General features: G+C 27.0%; 3 protein-coding genes and 1 long non-coding RNA gene across 4 annotated transcripts in view; all 4 read right to left on the bottom strand.

The window, feature by feature from the left end:
- The window catches only part of LOC126897242 (uncharacterized), a 7,779-nt gene extending 5,665 nt beyond the window's left edge, over positions 1-2,114 (bottom strand). The window contains exon 1 of the mRNA XM_050670705.1: positions 1,882-2,114. The gene's annotated coding sequence lies outside the window, so the exon portion shown is untranslated. The remainder of the gene's footprint in view (positions 1-1,881) is intronic.
- Positions 2,115-2,263: 149 nt separating this feature from the next.
- On the bottom strand, positions 2,264-2,627 carry LOC126897297 (mitochondrial import receptor subunit TOM22 homolog). Its single transcript, XM_050670814.1, has one exon. The coding sequence runs from the start codon at positions 2,552-2,554 to the stop codon at positions 2,303-2,305; it is 252 nt and encodes an 83-aa protein (XP_050526771.1). The 5' UTR covers positions 2,555-2,627; the 3' UTR covers positions 2,264-2,302.
- A 3,233-nt stretch (positions 2,628-5,860) lies between these two features.
- LOC126897304 (uncharacterized) lies at positions 5,861-10,625 on the bottom strand. The gene is made up of 3 exons (XR_007702067.1): positions 10,240-10,625; positions 7,329-7,525; positions 5,861-7,254 (listed from the first exon to the last, which is right to left on the bottom strand). It is a non-coding gene; the product is annotated as an uncharacterized LOC126897304 (long non-coding RNA).
- A 2,976-nt stretch (positions 10,626-13,601) lies between these two features.
- On the bottom strand, positions 13,602-15,344 carry LOC126898090 (cytosol aminopeptidase-like). Its single transcript, XM_050672039.1, has one exon. It carries the CDS (start codon positions 15,342-15,344, stop codon positions 13,791-13,793), a length of 1,554 nt encoding a protein of 517 aa, XP_050527996.1. The 3' UTR covers positions 13,602-13,790.
- Positions 15,345-22,853: the final 7,509 nt, after the last annotated feature.

Below are 22,853 nucleotides of genomic sequence, written 5' to 3'. Positions count from 1 at the left end.
CGCAAATGGCTACCATATTGAAAAATATACTATTTTTGTATGATAATTATGGGTTTTGTATTTTATTTTAATAGAAGTTGATGTTGCTTTTGCAATTATCCATCAATTTTTTAAAATTAAACACTATCTACAGATTTGCATCGAAGCGTTTCTTATGATAGTGATTTTAATCACTGTCAGATTAAATCTATACTGGAAACTACTATGCAATGTCTCCACTATGCCGCGACCCCACTGTGCTACCGTTTTTTTTTTATTATATAATTTACTTTGAATTTTCAGATAAACATTAAAAATTTTTTAAATAATATAAATTCAAAGAAAATAAATAAACTTCATTTGTTTTACCTAAATTTCTTTCGGGCAACATGAAAGTTAAAAAAATGTTTTTGACGACCTTTTTTTGCTCAATTACTAGTATAGTCGTTAATTAATAAAAAATAAAGCAAGGTTATATAATATCACACTTTCAAAAAAATACTTAAATAATCTAGTTAATTTTCCCTCTCGTAGACAGTGAACTGCTAATATATATTAGTAAAGCTATACCTTAGGTGTATAGAAAGATTGTTCTCAAAAATAATACAGCTAATAATTTTATTTAAAATTTTTAGTTATGAATTATGAGTTATTGTTTTCATTTAATGAAAAATAAATACAAAAATGTAGTAGGGAAAATTAAGAGACAAAATATATTCATATCATAATTTTTTCTTAAAAATGAACAGATTAAATTTTGATTTATGTATTATTATTTTTAGCTTTAATGCTGAGTTAAGAAGGTATTGGTTATATCATGCTTTTTTTTTGTGTTCGTCGATAAAAATTCTCAGCTCTCACACAATTGATTTTGTTGATATACGCCTAAAAATAACCCGATTTTAATCTAGTTGAACCTAGATAGCCATCTATATAACAAGAATGTGGACATATCGCTAATGTGATTAAAAAATTTCAGTTGTTATTTTTAATACTTAACAATATCTTTCATTACTAGACTTGTATTAGTCTTAAGCAAAGTACCATCTATTTTTTATTTATATCTTTGTTTATTGAAGTAACAGCTTAAATTTTTTCACTGGAATTCAATAAACCAGAATAATAGCTTAATTTTAATATTATAGTAAACTGAAAATTTATTAACAGCAGCTTATAAGATATTCATAAATTAAATCCTATCATTCAGAAATAAATATCTATTATGTCTAAATAATTTTCCAGGTTTCACAAACAGAAAGTGTTGTCACTAATAATGTATGTATTGTTTTAAATTCAAACGTGTTGATTATTTAGTATTTAGAATTTTTATTACAAATGCATTTATAAAACATTTTTAGCGTCATTTAGTTTCCACGTTACATGATTGTTAAAATAAAAATAAATATATGTATATTTTTTTAATCTTAATAAAATAGATTTATCTAAATCTATTAAAAATCAAATACTATTTACACTAAGGATCATACAAATAGTTTCATTGTTTTTTTAAACAATATTAAAAATTATTTATCTATATTATTTTTCAACTCTGATTTATGTAAAGTGATAGCAATTTTGATCATTTATAAACATAACCTCTAGTTGTATCGTAAATGTGCACTTAATAAATTCTGCTAGGAAACGTTGGGCACACTCTTTTTATATAAACTTTCTTGTTGAATTTATCAATTTTAAAAATTTGAAATAACCCTCAATTTTTTTAATTAAAAAAATATTAAAATTACTCTAAATTTTGAATATATTACAAGTTCAATATTTTCTTTCTACATTTTAAACATGCTACAACTTTTTTTTTTCAACATTTACCCTAATGAAATTTTAATACAATGTACTAAAGATAATAAGCATTCATTTTGTAAGCTTTTAGAGAAAATACTATACCTCTCCTCCGTCTAGGTATAAGAATGTTAAAAACTTCCAAATTATTGATCCAAAAGTTATTATCGACCAGTCATTTTCATAATTATATCAATTTTCTATTTTATAAACTAGTTATAAATATATTTAATAGTTGTTACACTTTTAAGATACAAAACGTATGCTAAGAAAATCAAAAAAAGAATGATTAATAAAGAATGTTATTTTAAGATATTTTTACTTATCGAATAGCTAGCGTTAAAATAATTACTCTGTATACTTCGAAAGACAAAAACACTTGTTTCGCTAATACTGTAAATTTATAGGTCATAATTATGTACAATTTGAAAATAATATAAATTACAATTATATTATACAATTAATATTTGGATATAGAGTATTTTTATTATAACCACCATTAAGTTTATAGCCTTTGTTTTAAAAATTAACATTTTTTTTGAAGTTCTCGATGAGTAATTAAAGGTATAAAGAGAATTGCTGCTGAACTTCCAATCATCCACCCATAAGTACGACCATAATGTAGAGCAATTTTACAGTGTCTCTTTGTTATTTTTCCTACATAACAAGCTTTATCAACAATTGATTGAGGAAATATTTCTGTAAGACCCCAAAGTCTTTCTTCTAATGTCTCTGGTATAAACTCGTCATTGGCACATTGTTCATTGTCATTATCCATTGTAGATTGAAATAATAAAATTTAATTACATAAAAAACTAAATTAATACTAAACAATTATTACTTATTGTTAAAGCCAGAATTTTAAACATGTTTATATTGTCTAAATTAATTAAAATGAATAACACACGTAGATCTTTAAAAACGTACGAGCTTATATAATTTAGAAAAATTATACTGAATTTGATAATTTTAGTAAATATTTATATATTTTTAATATTTGATCGAGAGATGATATTATTTTGTTATTTTTTTCTGATTAAATTTATGAAAATTCTTATAGTAAAATTATTTTTATACTCTTATGCGTATTGAATTTAAATAATAACCATTGATTAAAAAACAAAAATTTCACTAGCATTTTTTACGTATTATTGCCCGTGTGCCAATAGTATATGGGGAAAAATATTGTTCCAAATGAACAGATAAAATATATTTCAATAAATTATTGAATTTTATTTAACTGTAAAAAAAATGTTATGTTTCCTTTGCTAAAGATCTTGGTTTCTACCTTACTCCTACATTTAATCATCACATCAAGGTAACTTTTGGTATGAGAATCATGGGCTTTATGAAGTGCAACACTACTCGTTTTATATCCTTTATCGGTCTTCGTACCCTTTATTTTACACAAGTTTGTTCTTTCTTGGAATATTATTGTTTGGCATACTTAGCATGACACCAAAATCGTTTTCTTATAAATTCCACACCCATCACCTACACTACACTTTAATTCATACTGCACTTAATATCTCAACTCTAGTATCTCGTCATAATTCTGCTGATTTTTCATTCATCGCTTCTATTTGTATGAACTACATCCGACCCTGATCTTTGTTCTCCATCTCCTTTCGTGTTCCGGCATATGCCAAAAGCAATAACTTTTTATTTTATATTTCTTAGTATCACAGTAGTGTAATCATAATCATCCTATTCATAGAACGCTCAACCAATATGATGACTCTAGTTTTGTCAACAAATTATTTTATATTAAGAATTATATACCAAATAAATTTTAGTTTTCTCTGGTGTTTTTTTTTTTTTTTTCAATTTTTATTTGAATTGCTTATTGCTAAGTCAAACGATTTAATTTATTGACAAGTAATATGTCTATTTATAAACATTGTGTAATTTTATAGTTTTAATGTCTTAAATTATTTTTTATACTAATAGTGTTTTAAAATTCAATTAATAAAAGTAATATATTATTCTTAATATAATTATGATAAAATCTAGGAAATTACTCTTTGATATTTTACTCTTCGATAAAATATAATAATTGTGCATTTAAGTATTATCGTTATAAAAATTATATGACTGAATATTAAAATATTTTGAATTGAATTTGCATTTAAATAAAAATATATTATGGAATCTTGAACAAAATTTCAACATATTATAGTACACAATGATCAATTATTTTTCTGATAAATATAAACATGATATTATTGGAAGCACAAGAAGAAATTAAAAATTAACTAAATACCTATTTTAGATTATTATGTAGTATTCTAGATTTTTATTAGTATATTTATTTTAATCGTAAAAAATAATGAGTTAAGGCACACGCAATAGTAATGAAAATACGTTTATTACGGTCATTATTAATATGTTTGGTATTTTATGACACAGATTTCATTTTAACATGACATAAACAAATTATAGTGTTGCCTATGAAATTAAATTAGTTATTATTCGCAATGAAACAGTGAGTTCAAACGTGGATTGTTGATAAAATATTTATTAAATGCGTAATCAATACAGTTCTTGTTAAAAAAACTATAAAAGTGTAATGAGTTCTTAGTTTAATATACATAAATATATTCATTAATATAAATTATTTTTATTTGTTATCATGATAGTATGGTTAAATAATAATAGAAGTAACTCATAATATTTCAACAAAGAATAAAAAAATATATTAACAAGCTTGTTTAATATTTTAAGCTAGTGATGACATAATATTTTTAATGGCATACGAATAATAATATCGAATACTTTTAAGCTTAATGGCCAATGAATTATGAATTATAAAACACTTAATATTTTGATATATTCCGATAGAAAAAATGAGCTGCAAAAATTAAGTTGAAAATGTCATTTATAGCTTTTGGTTGTTGGCAGTCGTTATCTGAGTAATGCGATTGATCCTGATCGTTACTATGAACTATGTAAAGGTAACTGTGAACTAAATACAAACAGCTGATTTGAAATTTTACGCTATTGTTATGATTTATATAATGTAATATTATTTTTGATATTTTCGGTGGTCGGGTCGGCAAATTTATCGACCATGAATAATATCGGATGTTGCGCACGCTTTTCCAAAAAAATATATATACACATGTATATTTACAACAATAATACTAATTTGAAATATTTCTGACACACCCTCCGTTCCCTAAAAATTGCAATTGTACGTCCCCCTCGGCAGCCAATCGTTTTGTGGTCATAATCGATCGGTTTAGCGTTAATCGACCGACAGAAAAATCCAAGAAAACCGGTCGAGTCTACGCTGAATGTAACAACATGCAGTGATCCGAAAGGAGGACGCGTTGACGGATTAACCAATATTATGTGGTCCGCGATTATGACAATAATAATTATGCCATTGTGTGGACATCAAATGGGCGACACGAGCGTTTTTATTTTGTGACCGCCGAAAACCCAATGGAGCAGAAAAATAATAGCCAAAGGAATGACACTGTTTGGCTCCCTATTGAATTATTTAATCCGTTATATTATCCGTCCAATAACACACCAACGTTCACAACTGTATTGTTACAAAGGTAAATAATCCTTGAATTGAAGGTGACAATAATAATCGACAAACATCTTTATAGTTATTTTTTTTTTTTTATTGTGCGAAAGACAGAAAATGTGTCAATAGTTTTACATCTCGAATTCTACAAATTGTAGTTACAATAACTCTGTAAGAATTATAAAATAAAAAATAATACTTAAATAAGTTAAATCAAAGAAAAATTATACTAAACAGCTTTTTTATTTTTTTATTTATAATTTAACTTTATAGGTTTGTAAGAACAGGTGTAACTTGATGGATCCATCTCAATACTTGTCATAATCTTAATCGATGTAGTTAAAATTATTATTTTTTTGAAAAAAATACATTATTTTACAACATCTGTTAAAAAGATGACATTATTATTAAATTTTGAGATTTCATAATTTTTACTATTAAAATCAATAGAAATAAATAGAAAATCAAATAAAAATCAATTTATACGAGTATAAATTAATTAATATAAATTATACAAATAATCGTATATTTCATTTAGCAGACAAAACAAACATAAAAACTATATTTTTGAAATCCTTTCTGCAATTCCTATGATTTCATATCAAATTTATGATTATGAGACAAATAGAAACATAGTGCTTAATTTGGTGGGGGACACGAGAAGACTAAGTACTTTAACTATATTTTTAGCTACTGTGACGTACCCTAACATTTTTTTTTTAAGGAAGTGCATGAAACGGGTTGTTACTTTAAGATTACTTATTTTCATAATAAATATAATCTTAAAAAATTGTTTAATATTTTATATCAAATACGTGATAACTTATAATTAATCAACAATGATAACTATTCATTATCTTCTATCACTATTCATTAATTTAGGTAACCAGTAACAACCGACCTATAATAGTATTATTGAACGACTTTCTATTTGCTCATTTGATTTCTTCTATGTTCTATATGTTAATGCTACTTAGGGAACTGCAAAAAGGAGTGTGGGGTAACGCTGGCACGTTACTATTTTAAAGGTATCTAGAGTACATCTACCACTTTTTTCCCAATTTAAGCACTTTTAAACTTAAAGAAATTATAACGATTATTTATGTCGTATGTTAAAATTCAATTAAAAAATTCAACTTTAATAACCTACAGGTTAAATTTGATGTATTTATCTCAATTTTCGTTAGGGTTTAAAATACTAAAAATCAGATTTCTTTGGTAGAAAAACATAAAAATGTTTTTATTTTTTGTTATAATTTTATTATACATTTTCTGATTTTTTAAAAAATTAGTAGTTATTTTAAAACTAAAGCTAATACGAAAAATCTAAGACCAAATTCGGAATCAGCAATAAAAATACATTCGAATCAATTAAAATATTGCTAACACCGACATTTGTAATTTTGCTGTCCAGTGTTATTTATCGTAAGTTTTTATGGATTTTAATTTAACTCCGTGTGTTTCCATTTTACCCCATTTTATTTTTATTGATGAATTCATAGTAGGTATTACAAAAACTCTTATTGTTTTAACTATAACATTAATCCTATCATGGATTATTTTCATTATTATACTTTGAAATAAAATAATTATACAGAACACGCATACATCGATGGCCGCAATAAAAATTGATTTACAGTTTGCTTCGTACGTTTCTCGATTTTCACGTGTATAATAAATGTCCATAATCAAAGAACAAATATTGTGATTGCATGAGTATGTCAATTTGGTAACTGATGGGTTTTTCCAGGCAAAGGTGAAAAGGTCGTGCTCCTTGGTTGTAGTAGTGGTCATGGTCAAGCGCACGCCAGCATCGGGTAGTTCTATTTTGGATTTTTTTTCATTTTCGGCCGGTGTATTTTGCTGTCCCGCTGCGTTTGATTGTAATATATCACTCGACAGAGTGGGCGCTGTTCGTTCTCTTTGCCCCTCACCTATTGCTAGTAAAAGTATGCGGTAAGTATCTCAAGAAACAACAATAATCATAAAATAATAATAATAATAACACACATACCGACGGTGGCCATAGTATACTACTTTTTACACCTCCTTCGCTGTACATAATCCCATACGTGCGTTAAAAATATGAATAATGAAAACGGCGGGCTCGTTAAAAACATTTAACCGTACTTTTCAACGACTAGTTAGTTTTAAACTAAATTTCTTCACCACCTCCAACGTTAAACAACTTCATCTGGCACATAGTGTTCCCTATAAGGTAGCACATAATATTTTTTATGTATAAAATAAATTATTTGTACGCAGTACATTGAATAACATGTTTAACAAAATATGCCCTGCTAGGGTACAATTTCCATCCGTTCACGTGTAACCGATAAAAACCTCCCCTGTGTTGGAATAACTTCTTTAGTTGTAGCAACCCACATACCTCAATATTCAATTATGTTATCTTAATTATACTAATAAAGTACAATAATGTTTGAAAAAAATTAGAGCTATGTTTATCTACTTCTTGTTTACACATTAAAGGTCAACATTCAAATTTCCGTTAATTTAATCACGGAGTCAATTTCGGTTCTTATTACGTGCGTTGATTTTTTAAAATTTAATTTATCTTCTGTTTTATTAAATAACTGAATATTACTTAGAATTTAATTTAAGAAAAAATGTATATATTAAAATGTATACATATTATATAAACTTTAAAATAAATTGATTAGTTTACTATATATTAGACTAATCCATTTATTCAGTATATACTGGTCGTATAAATGGATAGTTTTAATAACAATAATAATGTTTTGATAAGTGTTAACATATATTTATAGGCTTCTTTAAGTTGTAGAAAACTATGCGTCGCATTAAACATAATTAAAATAGCATAAATTAGAAGAAACTTAGTATCAATAATGTAACAACGACATCCGATACCATATTATGATTAAATCTTGTCTTAAAAATCATAAAATTTATATTTGCAAGTACTATACGTTTTTAAACAAAAGAAACCCATCGTATTGTGTAATTTCACATAGTACGTCATTAAAATGTTTAATGTTTTGCGGTAGGTAATAATTGTTACTTTTATATTGATACTCTCAACGATTGAACTTTTTACATGTACATATCACGTTGTCCGAGCATTTAAACTCATAAAAAATGCCCTTGAAATAATTCCCCTGTTATTTACGCATTGGTAGATTGTTGAATGAAATAAAAATAATCAATTAAACATTAAAATTATAAACATTAAGTAAACAAACGTTAGCTCTAAAGTCAAGTTTTCAACGACTATTTCTCAATTGTTAAGTAAATCTTATGAATGTCAAGTTGATAATTTTCACGCTTTTATCGAGGTAAGTTTTTTCAGTTATTGTAACTTAGAGTATATTTGAAGTAACTGTGGTTTCCGTAGAGATATATTAATTAATATTAATAAATAAGCGTCAGTGGGGGAGCTTTGGAAACGTGTTATGAATTAGCTATTACCATGTAAGCAGTCATCGTCTCCTGCAGGTTATGAGTATATGGTTTTTGGTCGGCTCTCTCGGTCTAAGCCGAATACTTCTCTCACGTTCGGAGACCATAACGAATACGATTTAATTATCCCAAGTGGTCGTTGCCGCCACCACCGACAGCCAAGAATTGAGAAACATGCACACGATAGATTAACGTGGAAAATAATTTCTACTCTTGTGTAGGGGTTTTAGTACAGTGCCTAAACATTAACGTTAAAATTTATAGTAATATTATGTTTAAATTTAGAGTAAAAATCATACGATATTAACGAGTCATTTTTTTTGTTACGTGTTTAATTTTCAATATATTGTTAATATTCATTCGTTTTGGAAGTTTAAACATTGTTCTATTACTCACTATGTGTTTTATTTAAAATCAATGACACGCAATAGCTTGATAGTTAATTTTGATTTTATTTATTAGTATATTGATCGTATTTCATTTATTGGAAAATACAGATGAAATTGTTACAGCATTCCAATCACCCGCCTAAATTATCATTTGTATTCAATTTGTTACCACTAGACTACATTTGCATTTTATGGATATCTAACACCAGGTGTTCTTATTTTTAACTAAAGCAGAGATTTTACAGTTAAGTCCCTGCCAACATTAAAGTTTATAACCCACTGATGTGGAAAGACCTATGAAAAGCACCCTCTCCTTTTTACGATGCAATATTGCTTAACGATCCATACAACAAAATAAATAAATAATAACCTATTGAAAAACTAAACGTGTTAATGACATAATATCCACAAAGATTTATTGTTGGGCGAATCAGTGATCTATATTTATTTAATAAGGAAGCAATTAAAAACACAATTAATGTTTCACAATATTGTATTATTATAAAAAAAAAAAGACGACCGAACTTTAAAAATAAAGTTTGTTTATTTTTTCGCCAATAGCATCACCTAAACGATAACACAATTCATTGCAATTAACTTAAAATTATTCATCCGATAAGAAATTTCGGAAAAATTAAAAAGTCAAAGGTCTATTTGTAAACATCGAAAGGGTTTTTTCGAAAATAAAAAAAGAGACTGGTATTTATGTAAATAAATACAATTGTCATGGAATGTTCTTTATATATATATATATTCCAAAATGCATTCGTTTTCTTGTAGATAGATGTTACATTGGCTAGTATTAAGTGTAGATGTGTGTGTACCACACTGGACTCGTGATTAGGTTAATAAATTCACATAGAATGTACTGTTTTTGTGGAACACTCGCTTTGATCTTGATGTTTTACGAACGCAAGAAGACAATTGGCTTGATTATAATAATTTTTCCGGGAGATTATTGAAAAGAATACATTATGAATAAAATATTGTTTTTTCTTTTTTAATAAGTAAACTATTACGGTGGTTATATTCAAACTGTGGACCCAGTGACATTTTTTTTTGTATGATAAATAAATACAATTAAAAATGACGTACCGACGTCGCAACAGGACGTAAATCATGTACACATTCACAGTGTATAATTTAACTTTAGTCGGAGCGGTGGCGTGAGGTTGTTCCATGTGCGATAGTGTATGACTTGTTTGCGTTTGACGGAGATAATTGGGCATTTCTGTGGTGGTACATTATAATAATGAAGCGGAAAAACACACAAAAACGTGTCCGATGTGAATAAATCTTCGGCGGCATTTCATTGACGAACAAAACAAGCGAACGAGTACGCCGGGATGTTATATTGGTGGTAATTCGGGTCGGCGCCGCCGCCGCCATCGCCGCACATGGCGTTGAGGTTGCAGTGTGAAATGCGTGGGCGGCGTATGACGTTGCCTTTTAGAAAACGAGTACCAGGGTAATATGAGACAGACGCTATCGATTTGTCACCCGAAAGCTTTGCAGCAGATTTGTACCATTAAAGTTCTTTCCGACTGTTGTACAACGCAATTATTAAACGAGTAATGCACTACGGTGAAACATTACAATTTATTAATTTTTTTCAATTAATATTATAACGCATGTGATATCTATATAATATACAGCGTGATATATTAAATATATTATACCCAACATTTTTTTATTAACTAATGATTTTTTTTTATACAAATATACGCATTTACTTTACTTTTATAAACTATCGTAGATATCAAGTTAATTGTAAGAAAAAACTATTTCTAAGAGGTACATTTTAGGGGTAGCTTTCGAAAGATAAATGGGTCCCTATTATTACTCTTTTATTATTAGTTGAAGAATGATGATCTTGATTGTTTTCTTGAATGTATGGTTTATGAATGAATAGTATTCTTGTTACTTCTATAGAGTCTAGATTTTTAGAGTTTTAGAGATGTTCACACCAAAAACCACTCAATTAGTAGTTCATTGCTGTACGTTTCATTTAATTGCAACATATACCAGTAACTCAAATTTTCGTGGAGAAAATATTACTAACTTTTTATATGAAAATATTTTTTTATACTTATACATTATAATATATCGAGTACTTAATATTGTATAATAACGGTAGCAATTTAAGGGGAAATAAGGCATGATCGTAACTAGACGGAGAAACTGCCTTTTTAAATTTACCTCAGTCGACCAGATATTTTTTTAAAACTATTATAGTTATCTAATCGATTGTTTAAAAGTTAGTAATTGGGTCAAATGAATTTTATCGCAATTATACAATATGACTTCATTGTGTCAAACAAACGGAGACAAAGAACGACCATATTTTAAATTGTTTCGTTTCTCAGTACTTTTTTATTTTATGAAATTAACATTTAACAGTGTGTTGAAATCAAAAAAATAGTTCATGAATTCTGCTAATCAAACAAAGTTATGTTTTTATTAATGTATATAGCATATCATAATTTTAAATTTTATTACATTTTAAACGGTTAGAAAAAATGTATACATCGAAGAAGGAAATTTTAATTGAATCAACTACAAAATCAACTATAAATTTATGCAAAATAAATAATAATACATTTAAACAGACAATAAAACTTCATTACTATAAAAAAATGATCATATATTTGATTTTATTTAAATGGTATAAATTTAGAGATGAATTTTTGTAAATTACTCAATGCATCTATGAAAAAAACACTTTGTTTATATAGTATAAATTTTAATAAACCAGTTTAGCTAAGTACGTTACTTGTAGATAATTCAAATAATATTTCAATTTTGGCCATTCAAAGTCAAATGAAATCCATGGTAAACATGTAACGTGTTAATATAAATTTTGTTTATCTAAATTTAATATCAAATAGTATTTTCGACTAATTTAATTAACTACCTCACACGTTGATAAAGTACTAGCCATAGATTAATACTGTTCGTGTATAATTTAACGGAAACCAGTTTCTATTCCCAATTTTTTCATAGTCTACTATTAATATGTGTATTGTAGGAGCGCCGTCTTGGATACTTCATAATATTAAAGGTGTGAAGAGCATAGTGACGGGTAAATGTGTTTTAGGGACTAGATACCTTTCAGTAGCTTGATATTTATATTTATATATGCACCATATATACAACACACAAATAAGAAGTGTTTGTATGTGTATGTGAAAGAAGTCTATACACATACGTAAACATATGAAAACCTCACGCTAAGATCTACAAAATAATATATCCATAGAATTTCGAGTAGGCGTTAACACTATACAGTGTGGTGTTAGCTTATTATTACTATTATTGAGAACATTTTTACTAGTCATTATTGCTGCTGTAGTGCATGATGAAATGTTAACGGTTATTATCAGAATGTTCGTTTTCAACCCTATGTCTACAAAACCATAAGTTTAATTATAGGATTTTGTTTGTTACATTTATTTTTAATAAAATCTTCTATTGATGTCATATTAAAAACGTTCCAATTGGCCCACATAAAGTGAATCTCCACAAAGGTTAAACATAAGCGCATTAAATACATCATAGTATTCATTGTACAAATATATTCGGAGAGAGTTTTCTTTTTTTAATTCTAAGTTATCATTTCCAACGACCTGAAAAATTTTTTTTTAGTCTACTTTATCAGTTTGAAAATTATTAAAATGAATTTTGGAAAGCAATATTTATTAAGATTTAACGAAACAGATAATATTGATACTATATTGCAATCTTAAGATTTATTAATACTATAAGCTAACGCTCAATTAGTAATCCCTCATAATGTAGTAACGGATAATCCAATTTAGTTGATTAAAAATGATAAAAAAAATCAAATAAGAAATTAATATAATATTTTTGAAATTAATTTTGAAATATCATCAATGAATTATATTNCCGTTCCGGAGCAAATGGTCGGAACGATTTTTAGGAAGAGTTCCGTTCCGGAGCAAACTCGGAACGGAACGAAATTTCACGTTCCGGAACAATATTTTTGTTCCGTTCCGAATCCCTGATCAAAATAAGCTTCTATATATAATAACAAAATATTTCCTCAAAATATATTTTTAGTTAGATATTTTTTATTAATAAAAGAAACCTAATTTGTTGCATGGTCAGTATTTTTATTATTTATTTGAGTACGAATATACTTGTGGTTTTACTGAATAATAATAATACCCTAAGCAGTTGTGGTTACTGATGTGGTATCACGAGTTAAAAAAACCAAATAACCTCTATACAGTAGCAAAATATGTTTGTGGCAACCAGTTATGTAGAGTATCATAATAATTCTTCATTATATTAAGATAATATTGTAGTCCTGTAATTTAACTAGCTTATAAATAAAATATATAAAACATATTAAGAACACGCTATATATTGCGTACGTTTATTAATTTTTTGATACAAAATAAGTTTAGAAACAAATATCTCAACTGGTAAGCTAGTATAGGAATTTTTACATTTTTTTTTTATAATTTCAGACATTATTTCTACAAAACCTCAAATTAATTTTAAACGCTTGTTAATTATATAATTTGTATGAAATTTAATCTATAATTTATTATTTTGTATGTTCAATAAAATATATTATGAAACATTTTTTAGTTAAATTTTTAGGATTACTATTAAAAAAATTAGCATGATGGCTTTGCATCATGAGGACATACGATTTGTTTTAGGAATTGTAGTACAGTGCGAACCGGACTTCCAGTCATTCTTTCCGGTCTTAAATAATGATCCGGTTTTGGGCTTTGTAAAAATGAAGAACCTGCTATATCTAAAGTAACCATACTCGATCCTTTTGGTTTGAATTTCTCTAGAAACATTGCTGCAGCCATAGAATCTCCAGTCGCTTGATGAGGTACGACTCGTGTATCTGCAAGTGATGGCCAAAGTGTTTTTGCTTTATACACATCCCAAAGAGGTCCTCTTAGAACTCTATCTCCAGTAGCTGAAGAGGCGGATTCTAAGTTGTCGAAAATTTTGTCATCTGTCGTGTAACTGTAAATGGCTCCACTATTAAAGTATTTTAAAGTATCAATAGACAAGGCCGACATATTAATAACCATATTAGGTGCAAGGTTTTGACTGTAGCCAATAAGGTCACTTAGTACAAGTCTAGATGTTCTATTAGTATTATGAACTTCAGTAGTGTTCCCATCAAATGTTTTTATTACTGACCCCGGTTTCAGGGCCATACCACCAGGTTTATTTTCATAAAGTGGAATAAGGGCGTTGACGTTTAGAGGTAAAGATAATTGCGATATGCCTTTCATAATACCGATAACTGATGCAGCACCAGCTTTTCCAAACATACCAAACTCTGGATGTTTATTATCACGAAGACATAGGCCCCATGAATCATAAGTACAACCGTCTCCAATTAGAACAGTTGGCTTGGCATCGGGAACTCCCCCACAATAAGATAATTCTAACATCATTGGAGTGCGTCGCGATCCTTTAGCTACATTTAAAAAAGAGTTAAGTTTTTTATCTTCAATCCACTCAACATCTCTGACTTCAACATTTATATTGCATTTGCACAATACATCCATTGCGAATCCAGATATGATCTCAGGAGTTCCAACATTGGGAGGTAAATGAGCAATATAGCGAGCTAGATTTGTTGCTTCACCTGTTATTATTCCCATCTTCCATATATCCTGGTCTTTAACTTCATATGGTAATATTGTAGTTTTAATTGGATCTTCAATATTTTTATACTCATTAAAATCCCATGTTCCTATTACCGATCCAGTAGCTGCTGCTTCAGCATGAGACATGTTTTCAACATATATTTCTTCGACGCCATAACTTTGCAAAGCACGTGCACCTAGTCCTGCTCCTATTCTTGTCCATTCCAAGCAGTCTTGAAGATTTTCTTGTTTATTGTATTTAGCATCCGTTGGTCCAATGTCAGCGAATGCTACAGCGAAATAATCGGGATGTAAATCATGTGCTACCACTGCTCCTTGTTGAGCAATATTAGAAGTTAGAAGAAAATCTTTAGCTTTATTTTTAACCATTAAGTTAAATGCTTGTGCTTGATCTGACATGAGTACTTCACCAGGGTTACATCCCCGATATACGCCTAACACAAGACCTTTTTTTACATCTGGACAGTTACTTGAATAGTTGATCACATTTATTGTCCTTTTCACCAACGTTTGCAACGATTTTTTAAACATGTTAACTAATTTCCAATAAAATTTTTAATTAAAACAATTTTGACAAAAAATTTGATTTTAAAACAATGTTTGCTCTATGAGCAATAATAATTTTAACTACACTGTTTACAAAGCATTTTTCATTGTAAATTTTTTTAATAGAACAGCCAGCAATTTATTTATAATTTATTTATTTATTGCGTTTGCTTGTTTTTGACCAGTTTAAAATAATATTATTTTCTTCAATCTTGTAAATGAATTAAATTTAAAAACACATATTATTAATATATAAGAATATGTGTGCTATGTATATTTTGATGCAATAGTGATAGCAAAAAATATTTTTAAAAACTTCTCACAATGGAGCTTCTCAAGAAAATTTATCATACGATTTTATGGCTATTTTCAAAAGAAAAAAGACAATAATACCAATTTTTTAGGAATGAAAAATAAACTTAAGATTCAATAGACTGATTAATGTAAATCGATATTTTTGAAGTTTAAAAATGATATTTTTGATAAAATTGGGCAGTTATTTCAATTTATAATAAACAGGTGCAAATTTTGATCGACCCATCATATAACAAAGCCGTTTGTTTCGCGCGCGATTAATCTCCATAATATTACCAGAAGATTAATTTTATTAATAAAAAAACTGTTTTCAAAAAATTGGTATATGATTTTTATTTTTTATACAATTTTAACATAAATTTAACATATTTTTTTACGTTTATGCTAATTTCAAGGATATAGTTTTATAATAATAAAACCGGTAGCACAGTATGGACGTGACATAGTTGAGACAAGTGTAGATGATATCTGATTGATATTAAAATCACTATCATAAGAACGTTTTGATGCAAATCTGTAAATAGTGTTTAATTTTAAGAAATTGGTGAATTATTCCAAAAGAAAAATTAATTCTTATTTCTTGTTATACTTCCACTGCCTTTTGCACATAGAAAATAGGTCGTCGATACAAATTTTTTTTTTTAGAACTTCTAGTACATAAAATAAGCTTTATTTTAATATATATTTAAAGTACGCAGTATTTTCAGAACATTTTCAAAAGTTAATTTTTGTAAAAAAAAGTTGATATTTTGTTTGCCCCTTTATGAACAGATTAAGTGTCAGATCTACATTGATTTAATCTAAATTGTTTAATATATTAGCAAATAGTTTTTTCTCAATTTGACAAAAATTTTAGAGGTACTGAATTATTTTGTTTCAAGGTTAAAATTTTAACACTTTTCCTATTAGAAATTATCAAAGATGATCATTTATTGAAAAAGGGTGTGTATCTCAGAAGCAACGATAACTATCAAAGACTGTGTGATCATTAAATCTAGCATAAGTTGGGAGAAAGAGGCAAGACAACGATCGCCAGGCTTATTATAAAAGTGTAATGTACGGTCTATATGCTATACACATTGCCCAAGGGTAAAACAACACTTTATATTGGTGTTAGAAAACAATTACAAGTTTTAATTAATCAGGAACGCAATGTATCGTTTAATGGTGGCGGCAGCTGTGGGAATTAGAGACGTTGTATGTGTGTGTAATTACTATGAACGGTTATAAATTTTGTATCCGTACAAAAAAGTCATCTGCTATATTAACCATACCCCTACCTCTAATTTGTTGATCACCTTTCTTTATCTAAATAATAATTAGGATATAACGGCATTTCTAATATCTGCATAATATTACTTTCTGGACACAATTTACTATCCATTCATTGCTATCCATAAATATGTAGTTTAATTTTATCTAATTCATTATAATCAATTGAAATAAAGCTAAATAATAATCTATATTAATTATATAACAAATAAATATAACGGTCCAGGTCCCAATAGTTAAGAATAAAATATAATCTAAACAATATTGAAAAATACAAATCTAATATATTTTATAAATAGATAAAATAACATAACTAATATAGAAAACAATATAGATTAATTTTGTTGACTTCACAATTAATGAGTATATAAAACATAGAAATAGAGATGAATGGAAAAAGGCAAGGTTAAGGTATTTATTGCATAATGTTAATACTCTTGGTAAAAGGGAGTTACTTAGGTAATTTGTGTTTAAGTCGGAATGTAAATAGGAAGAATTGAACGGTTAGGTTACAAATTTTATTTGTAACACTATATAATATATAGTGTTGTATGCTGAATTTTCGATGATCAAATTTCATTCTGCAATGAAGATATATTTATAAGTTTTATTCAAATCACTAAAATGGATATTACAATATTATTTTTAATATAGAAATATAAATAAATTGATGTTATATGAAAATTGTTATTAGTACATAGTCACTTAACATTTATTTTGTATTTATTTTAATTCATAAATTTGTTATTTTATGAGCTAAACTTTTATATGATACGCGATACTCTTATAGTTAAAAACATGAAAATAACAAAATTGATTTATATTGTTGCACGTGCACATTTAATATACAGACATGCAAATGTCATTGAATTAAAAAGTATATGCTATACTACTTAAGTTTAAGTAAACATGTGTGAAATTTGATAGCCAATCAAAAATCTTGACCATAAAATATGAAATGCTAATATGCTAGTAAATAATTTTACAGTCAAATAAAATTATTATTTTGTAAAATGTAGGTTTATCTATAAGTTTTTGTTTTATAAACGTATTTAAAAAAATATATTTAAATTTTCACATACATGTAATGAAATACATAAATACAGTGCAAGTGAACATTTTGATGATCAGTATTAAAAATGTTGTATTTATGTACAAATTTTTGATACTTTATAACAAAATTACACTAGTGCGTTTTAAAAATGTCATACTGACGTATTGGAATTTTTGGACCATTTTTTACAATTTTATAAGAAGAGACGTAAATAAATGAAAAATCTAGGTTTATAAATTACTACATTTTAGTAAATAGGTGTAAAATAAATCGGTAGATCTCATCACTTTTAAACGCCAAGTTTAAAAGTACAACACAGTACTTAACGTTGTGTATTTCACTACAGTAACAATAATAAAAATAGATTTTAGTAATTTCCATATACTGATGATTGAACGTTATTAGTGGCGACTACAGGATGCATTCGTTAATAATTTACAAGACAGTCGTACATTATGTTTTAGGGGTTAACAGGGTGCAAGAATGTACACTAATAACCCTCGTAACCTTTATAAACGCTTCCATCCGACAACCTTCCAAGACCTGTCTTTAAAAAATGACGTCTTAATTGCGTGCGGTACTTAACAAGCCGAAGACAGAATGTGCAGACGATACTGATAAAATTAATATACTCTTTTTTTTTTTTCTTTTGATAACGCCCTTCGGTCAGAGTGGGAAAAAAAGACGGAATCACGTCAGGTATTTTTAAATATGTAATATTATATCCAACAACTATTAGGTTGAACCCAAGTAACGTATCAATGAAAATGATCTAATCGATTATGAAATAAGGAATATTAAAAAATATAAATATAATTCAAATCGTGTTATCTATAATTTATTTTTATAACGTCCAGATAAAAAGATTATCAAATAAAAATAAAAAATTTCTATTTTATAACTTTATAGTATTAATAAAAATTAATTTTCTTTAATAGAAAAAATTTATATATTTTAATATAATTGTTGTAATCATTTAAAATGTCCTCACTTTATAATAATTATTTTAAGTTATAATAATATAATTATTTTATTTTTGTGAGCTTCTAAAATAAAATTTTCTAAATATTGTTTTATTGTACAATTTTATGATTTAAGTGACAAAAATACTACTTAAAAGTCATATTAAAAAAATAATTTTTACGTTCTCTTCTGGCGATCCTGGTATCTTTTATTTAAACACTGTTCATAATGTCAAACAAACGTGTTACTTAATGATTTATTAAAAGAAACCGGTATATAATCCCAACTTGAATATAAACTTTTATAAATACTTGTACATCAACGGGTGTAATGATTGCTGTTAATAATTTTGATTATGAACATTGATGACTTCTAAGATTAACATATAATAAACTCACATTTATTGGAAATTATATTAATTTAATTAATTATATTATTTCAAAACTGCAATCCATTAAAAATGTATAGTTTTTTTACAATTAGTTAAAAAGTACACGTTGGTTTCAAATCCGTTTTGATAATGATTATCATTGACAAATAAATAACGTTATTAAATAGAACAAACACTGTATTAAGTGTTATGATTACTCGAAACTTGATTAGATTGCACATTAAGATACTATTTAAAATATTCACGAGAAAAAGGTATAATAGTTTTACATTATATGACTTTTTATCATTTAGGTAAAATTTTTATACTGCAAATGTTTTATTGTATAGAATATAAAGAACTACATCAAAATGAAGACAGATCATAATAACTCTAAATAAACACATTTTCCATCCCGATTATATTTTAATAATAAAACATATTTACATAAATATTATTATTCAAATCTTTATCTTTGTTAATCAACAATACGGTTTCCAAGAGAGAAAAGGATGAAAATTAATAAATTGTATAGTTAAACAGATTTTGTTTTGTTATACAAAATATGTCTACATTGTAAGACCACACGCGACACAACTTGACAGCTGTTTGAAGTTTACAATAATGAAACCAGTAAATAACTGTTAGTGTGGTCAACTGAAATATTAATAAAAATAATTTACATATTATTTTGTATCCATTATTCTACATTATGATTTTTTTAGAATGAAATCCCTCATTTTTTCGTTAAATAATGTTTTATCATAAAAATGTACAAATTCAAATTTATATTATCTTATAAACCATAGTAAATATTAAGTTAATTACATAAATTAAATTTTGACTGATCGATAAACAGTTTTATAGTATTCATTTTTGAGACATAAGTATTTAAATTTTATTTAGATCGTTCTTAATGTGATAGTAAAATAATAATAGTGGGTTCCCATTTAACTATCAAAGATACCCCTAAAATCTACCCTTAGGAATAATTTCTTCTTATAATTAACTTGATATATACTATGGATTACAAAAATAAATCATATTTTAATTTTTACATTTTTATAAAAAAAATAGAGGTTAGTACTCTTAATAAATCATACTATAAAATTTTTACGTACACATTTTAAATGGTTGTTACAAATGTAATCAAATGTATAATTAAAAGGTAGTCTTGTTGTATTTCATCCAAATATGACTGTAAAAAAAAGTGAATTCAGATATTACACAATCTTTCTTTACTATGGTGCAGATTTTTGCGACCAATAATTTCACGGGAAATACATATTGAAACATAAATCATTATTATATGCGTACAAGTATATTTGATGTTCAACAAATTTAATGTGTCTTCCATGTTGAAACAACCAGACTAATAACATAAATCTCAGCATTCGATTTACAAAGATCGTGGGTGGCAGTGAAGAGAAGATACGTTTTAATGTACCTAATGAAGTTAGGCTTAATATATTTAGACCACAGAATGAAATCATTGGTTGCCGATTATGTATTAATTTATATGCTTCTAGAGTTTAGGTTCTCAGGAGTAAAACTACTAACATGTCAGTTTTAATTAAATATGAAAGACTGAAGAACTTTTATGACTATAGTAAAAATATTTTGCAGTAATAAATTTGATCACGGCCACCCAAAATTAATAACATAATTAATATTCCAGACATTAATGCTTATTGTAATGAATTTTTTCAAATGCAATAACGTTAGATTTTCACATTATATTGTTTTAATCGTTTTAAATTTTCCAATCATTTATCACGAATAGTAAATTGTATTAAACGGACATGTGATTCATGAGAAAAATTCTTTTATAAAATTTTTGTTTTATTAATTATTATCATAAAAAATATTTCAACTAATTAACAATGGTATGATATAGTGTTTTTATTTGCGTGTTCGTCATAAATTTCAACACATAGTCTAATTATAAAGCTTTCAATGTCTACCACAAGTTACGAACATCTATTAGTAACATTTGCCACGATAGTGTTGGACGCCATTTACACACCTACAGTCAAATTATGACTGCGGCAACAGTAGTAGATGTATTTTTTATATCACAATTGCATTAATATTTTGAATATTATTTATTGTTTTCGCTGTCCGTACAGGGCTGTCGCCGTAAAAGTAGCCTTGGCTTTGAGCAATTGCTAATTTATTGTCTAGTTGCACACCTACACGAACATAGTACGCAAGTGTATGATACGTCTTATACAAGTGTATTATAATCATATACAGTATAAAATTGAATAATAATATCTTAATATGCTGACAACAATGACCGAGTGGCGACAACGGAAAACTGTGAACTCTCCACGTGGGCTTGTCGGCTTGACACGAGCATTTTTTTTGTGTTAGGATCATAAAAATACTTATAAGACGAAGGCTCAAGGTGTCTTTATAGATTAGAATACAAAGATGATTGTGATGATAAATTATCATTCAAAAATATGCATTTGGCAAAAAAATGATTTGATAACTTTTGAATAGTATAAAATTATTTAATTGTAATAATTATATCATAACTATGCACGCATAAAAATATCGGGATTAATAGATTTTATTGAGAACAAACCTTTTAAAAAATTACCAATTGATTGGTAGTTAGTACAACTGAGATGTATTTGGTTGTAATAACTAACGTGGGAATGATATTAGTTGTTAAATTATACAAATTAGGTAATACTTATTTATGTAAAATTGTATTTTAAATTCCCCGAGCTATCAATAATTATTGAATATTTTCATCATTGTATATTATCTTAGTATAATTGTATACAAAATAAATCTAACATAAAAACATATTTTTATGTTGCGTAACAAAATGGATATCCCTTTTAACACAAAGTATGCAATACGTTTAAGCCATTATCGGTAGTAAAATGAAAGTGAGATATTTCTCCTATAATGAAGCCATTTATTTAAATTTATTGAAGGTTGAATTAGTAATAGTATATTCATAATTATATTGACGTTTATAAAAAAAGATAATTGTAAAATCGTAATAATTTTTTTGACTACGAGATAATTTACAAGCCAATTAAATTGATTATCTTGAAATAATTATTTTTAAGTAGATATTTGTAACTTTTCAATCTCTTTTAGTTAATTACGTTACGTTATATGCACACTATTATGTGCTTGTTGCAGTGAAACTTTGATCGTGCGAAAACATTAACTGTGATTTTTAAGCACAGGTCTTTAAGTAAGCCATTCAATATGAACTCATTTAGTTGTTGTTGGGAACCTCCCAGTGTTTGTAAATAAAATTGTCGGTATTGTGCGTCTACTGCTTATTGTGGCCAAAATATGCTCCAGGCGCGTGTATGTTGGTGGGCTACAGTAATTGCCAAAATTAGACCCTACTAATGGATAAACGTCTATCAAAACAACTAATTATAAAACAATTAATTACAATACAACTGTTTTCTTTATAGGCTCAATAGCTCTAAGGGAAATACTGAAATAGGTAACGTTGTATTCAGACGTTTAGCACACGCTT

Source organism: Daktulosphaira vitifoliae, unplaced genomic scaffold (assembly GCF_025091365.1).
Source record: "Daktulosphaira vitifoliae isolate Bord-2020 unplaced genomic scaffold, ASM2509136v1 Scaffold_2, whole genome shotgun sequence".
NCBI classification, from domain to species: domain Eukaryota; kingdom Metazoa; phylum Arthropoda; class Insecta; order Hemiptera; family Phylloxeridae; genus Daktulosphaira; species Daktulosphaira vitifoliae.
The sequence above is the reverse complement of the archived record's forward strand: the minus strand, read 5'-3'. Positions and strand labels throughout refer to the sequence as shown.

Coding starts and splice junctions, on each gene's coding strand:
- LOC126897297 (XM_050670814.1), bottom strand. CDS start 2,554: ATGGATAATGACAATGAACAATGTGCCAATGACGAGTTTATACCAGAG.
- LOC126898090 (XM_050672039.1), bottom strand. CDS start 15,344: ATGTTTAAAAAATCGTTGCAAACGTTGGTGAAAAGGACAATAAATGTG.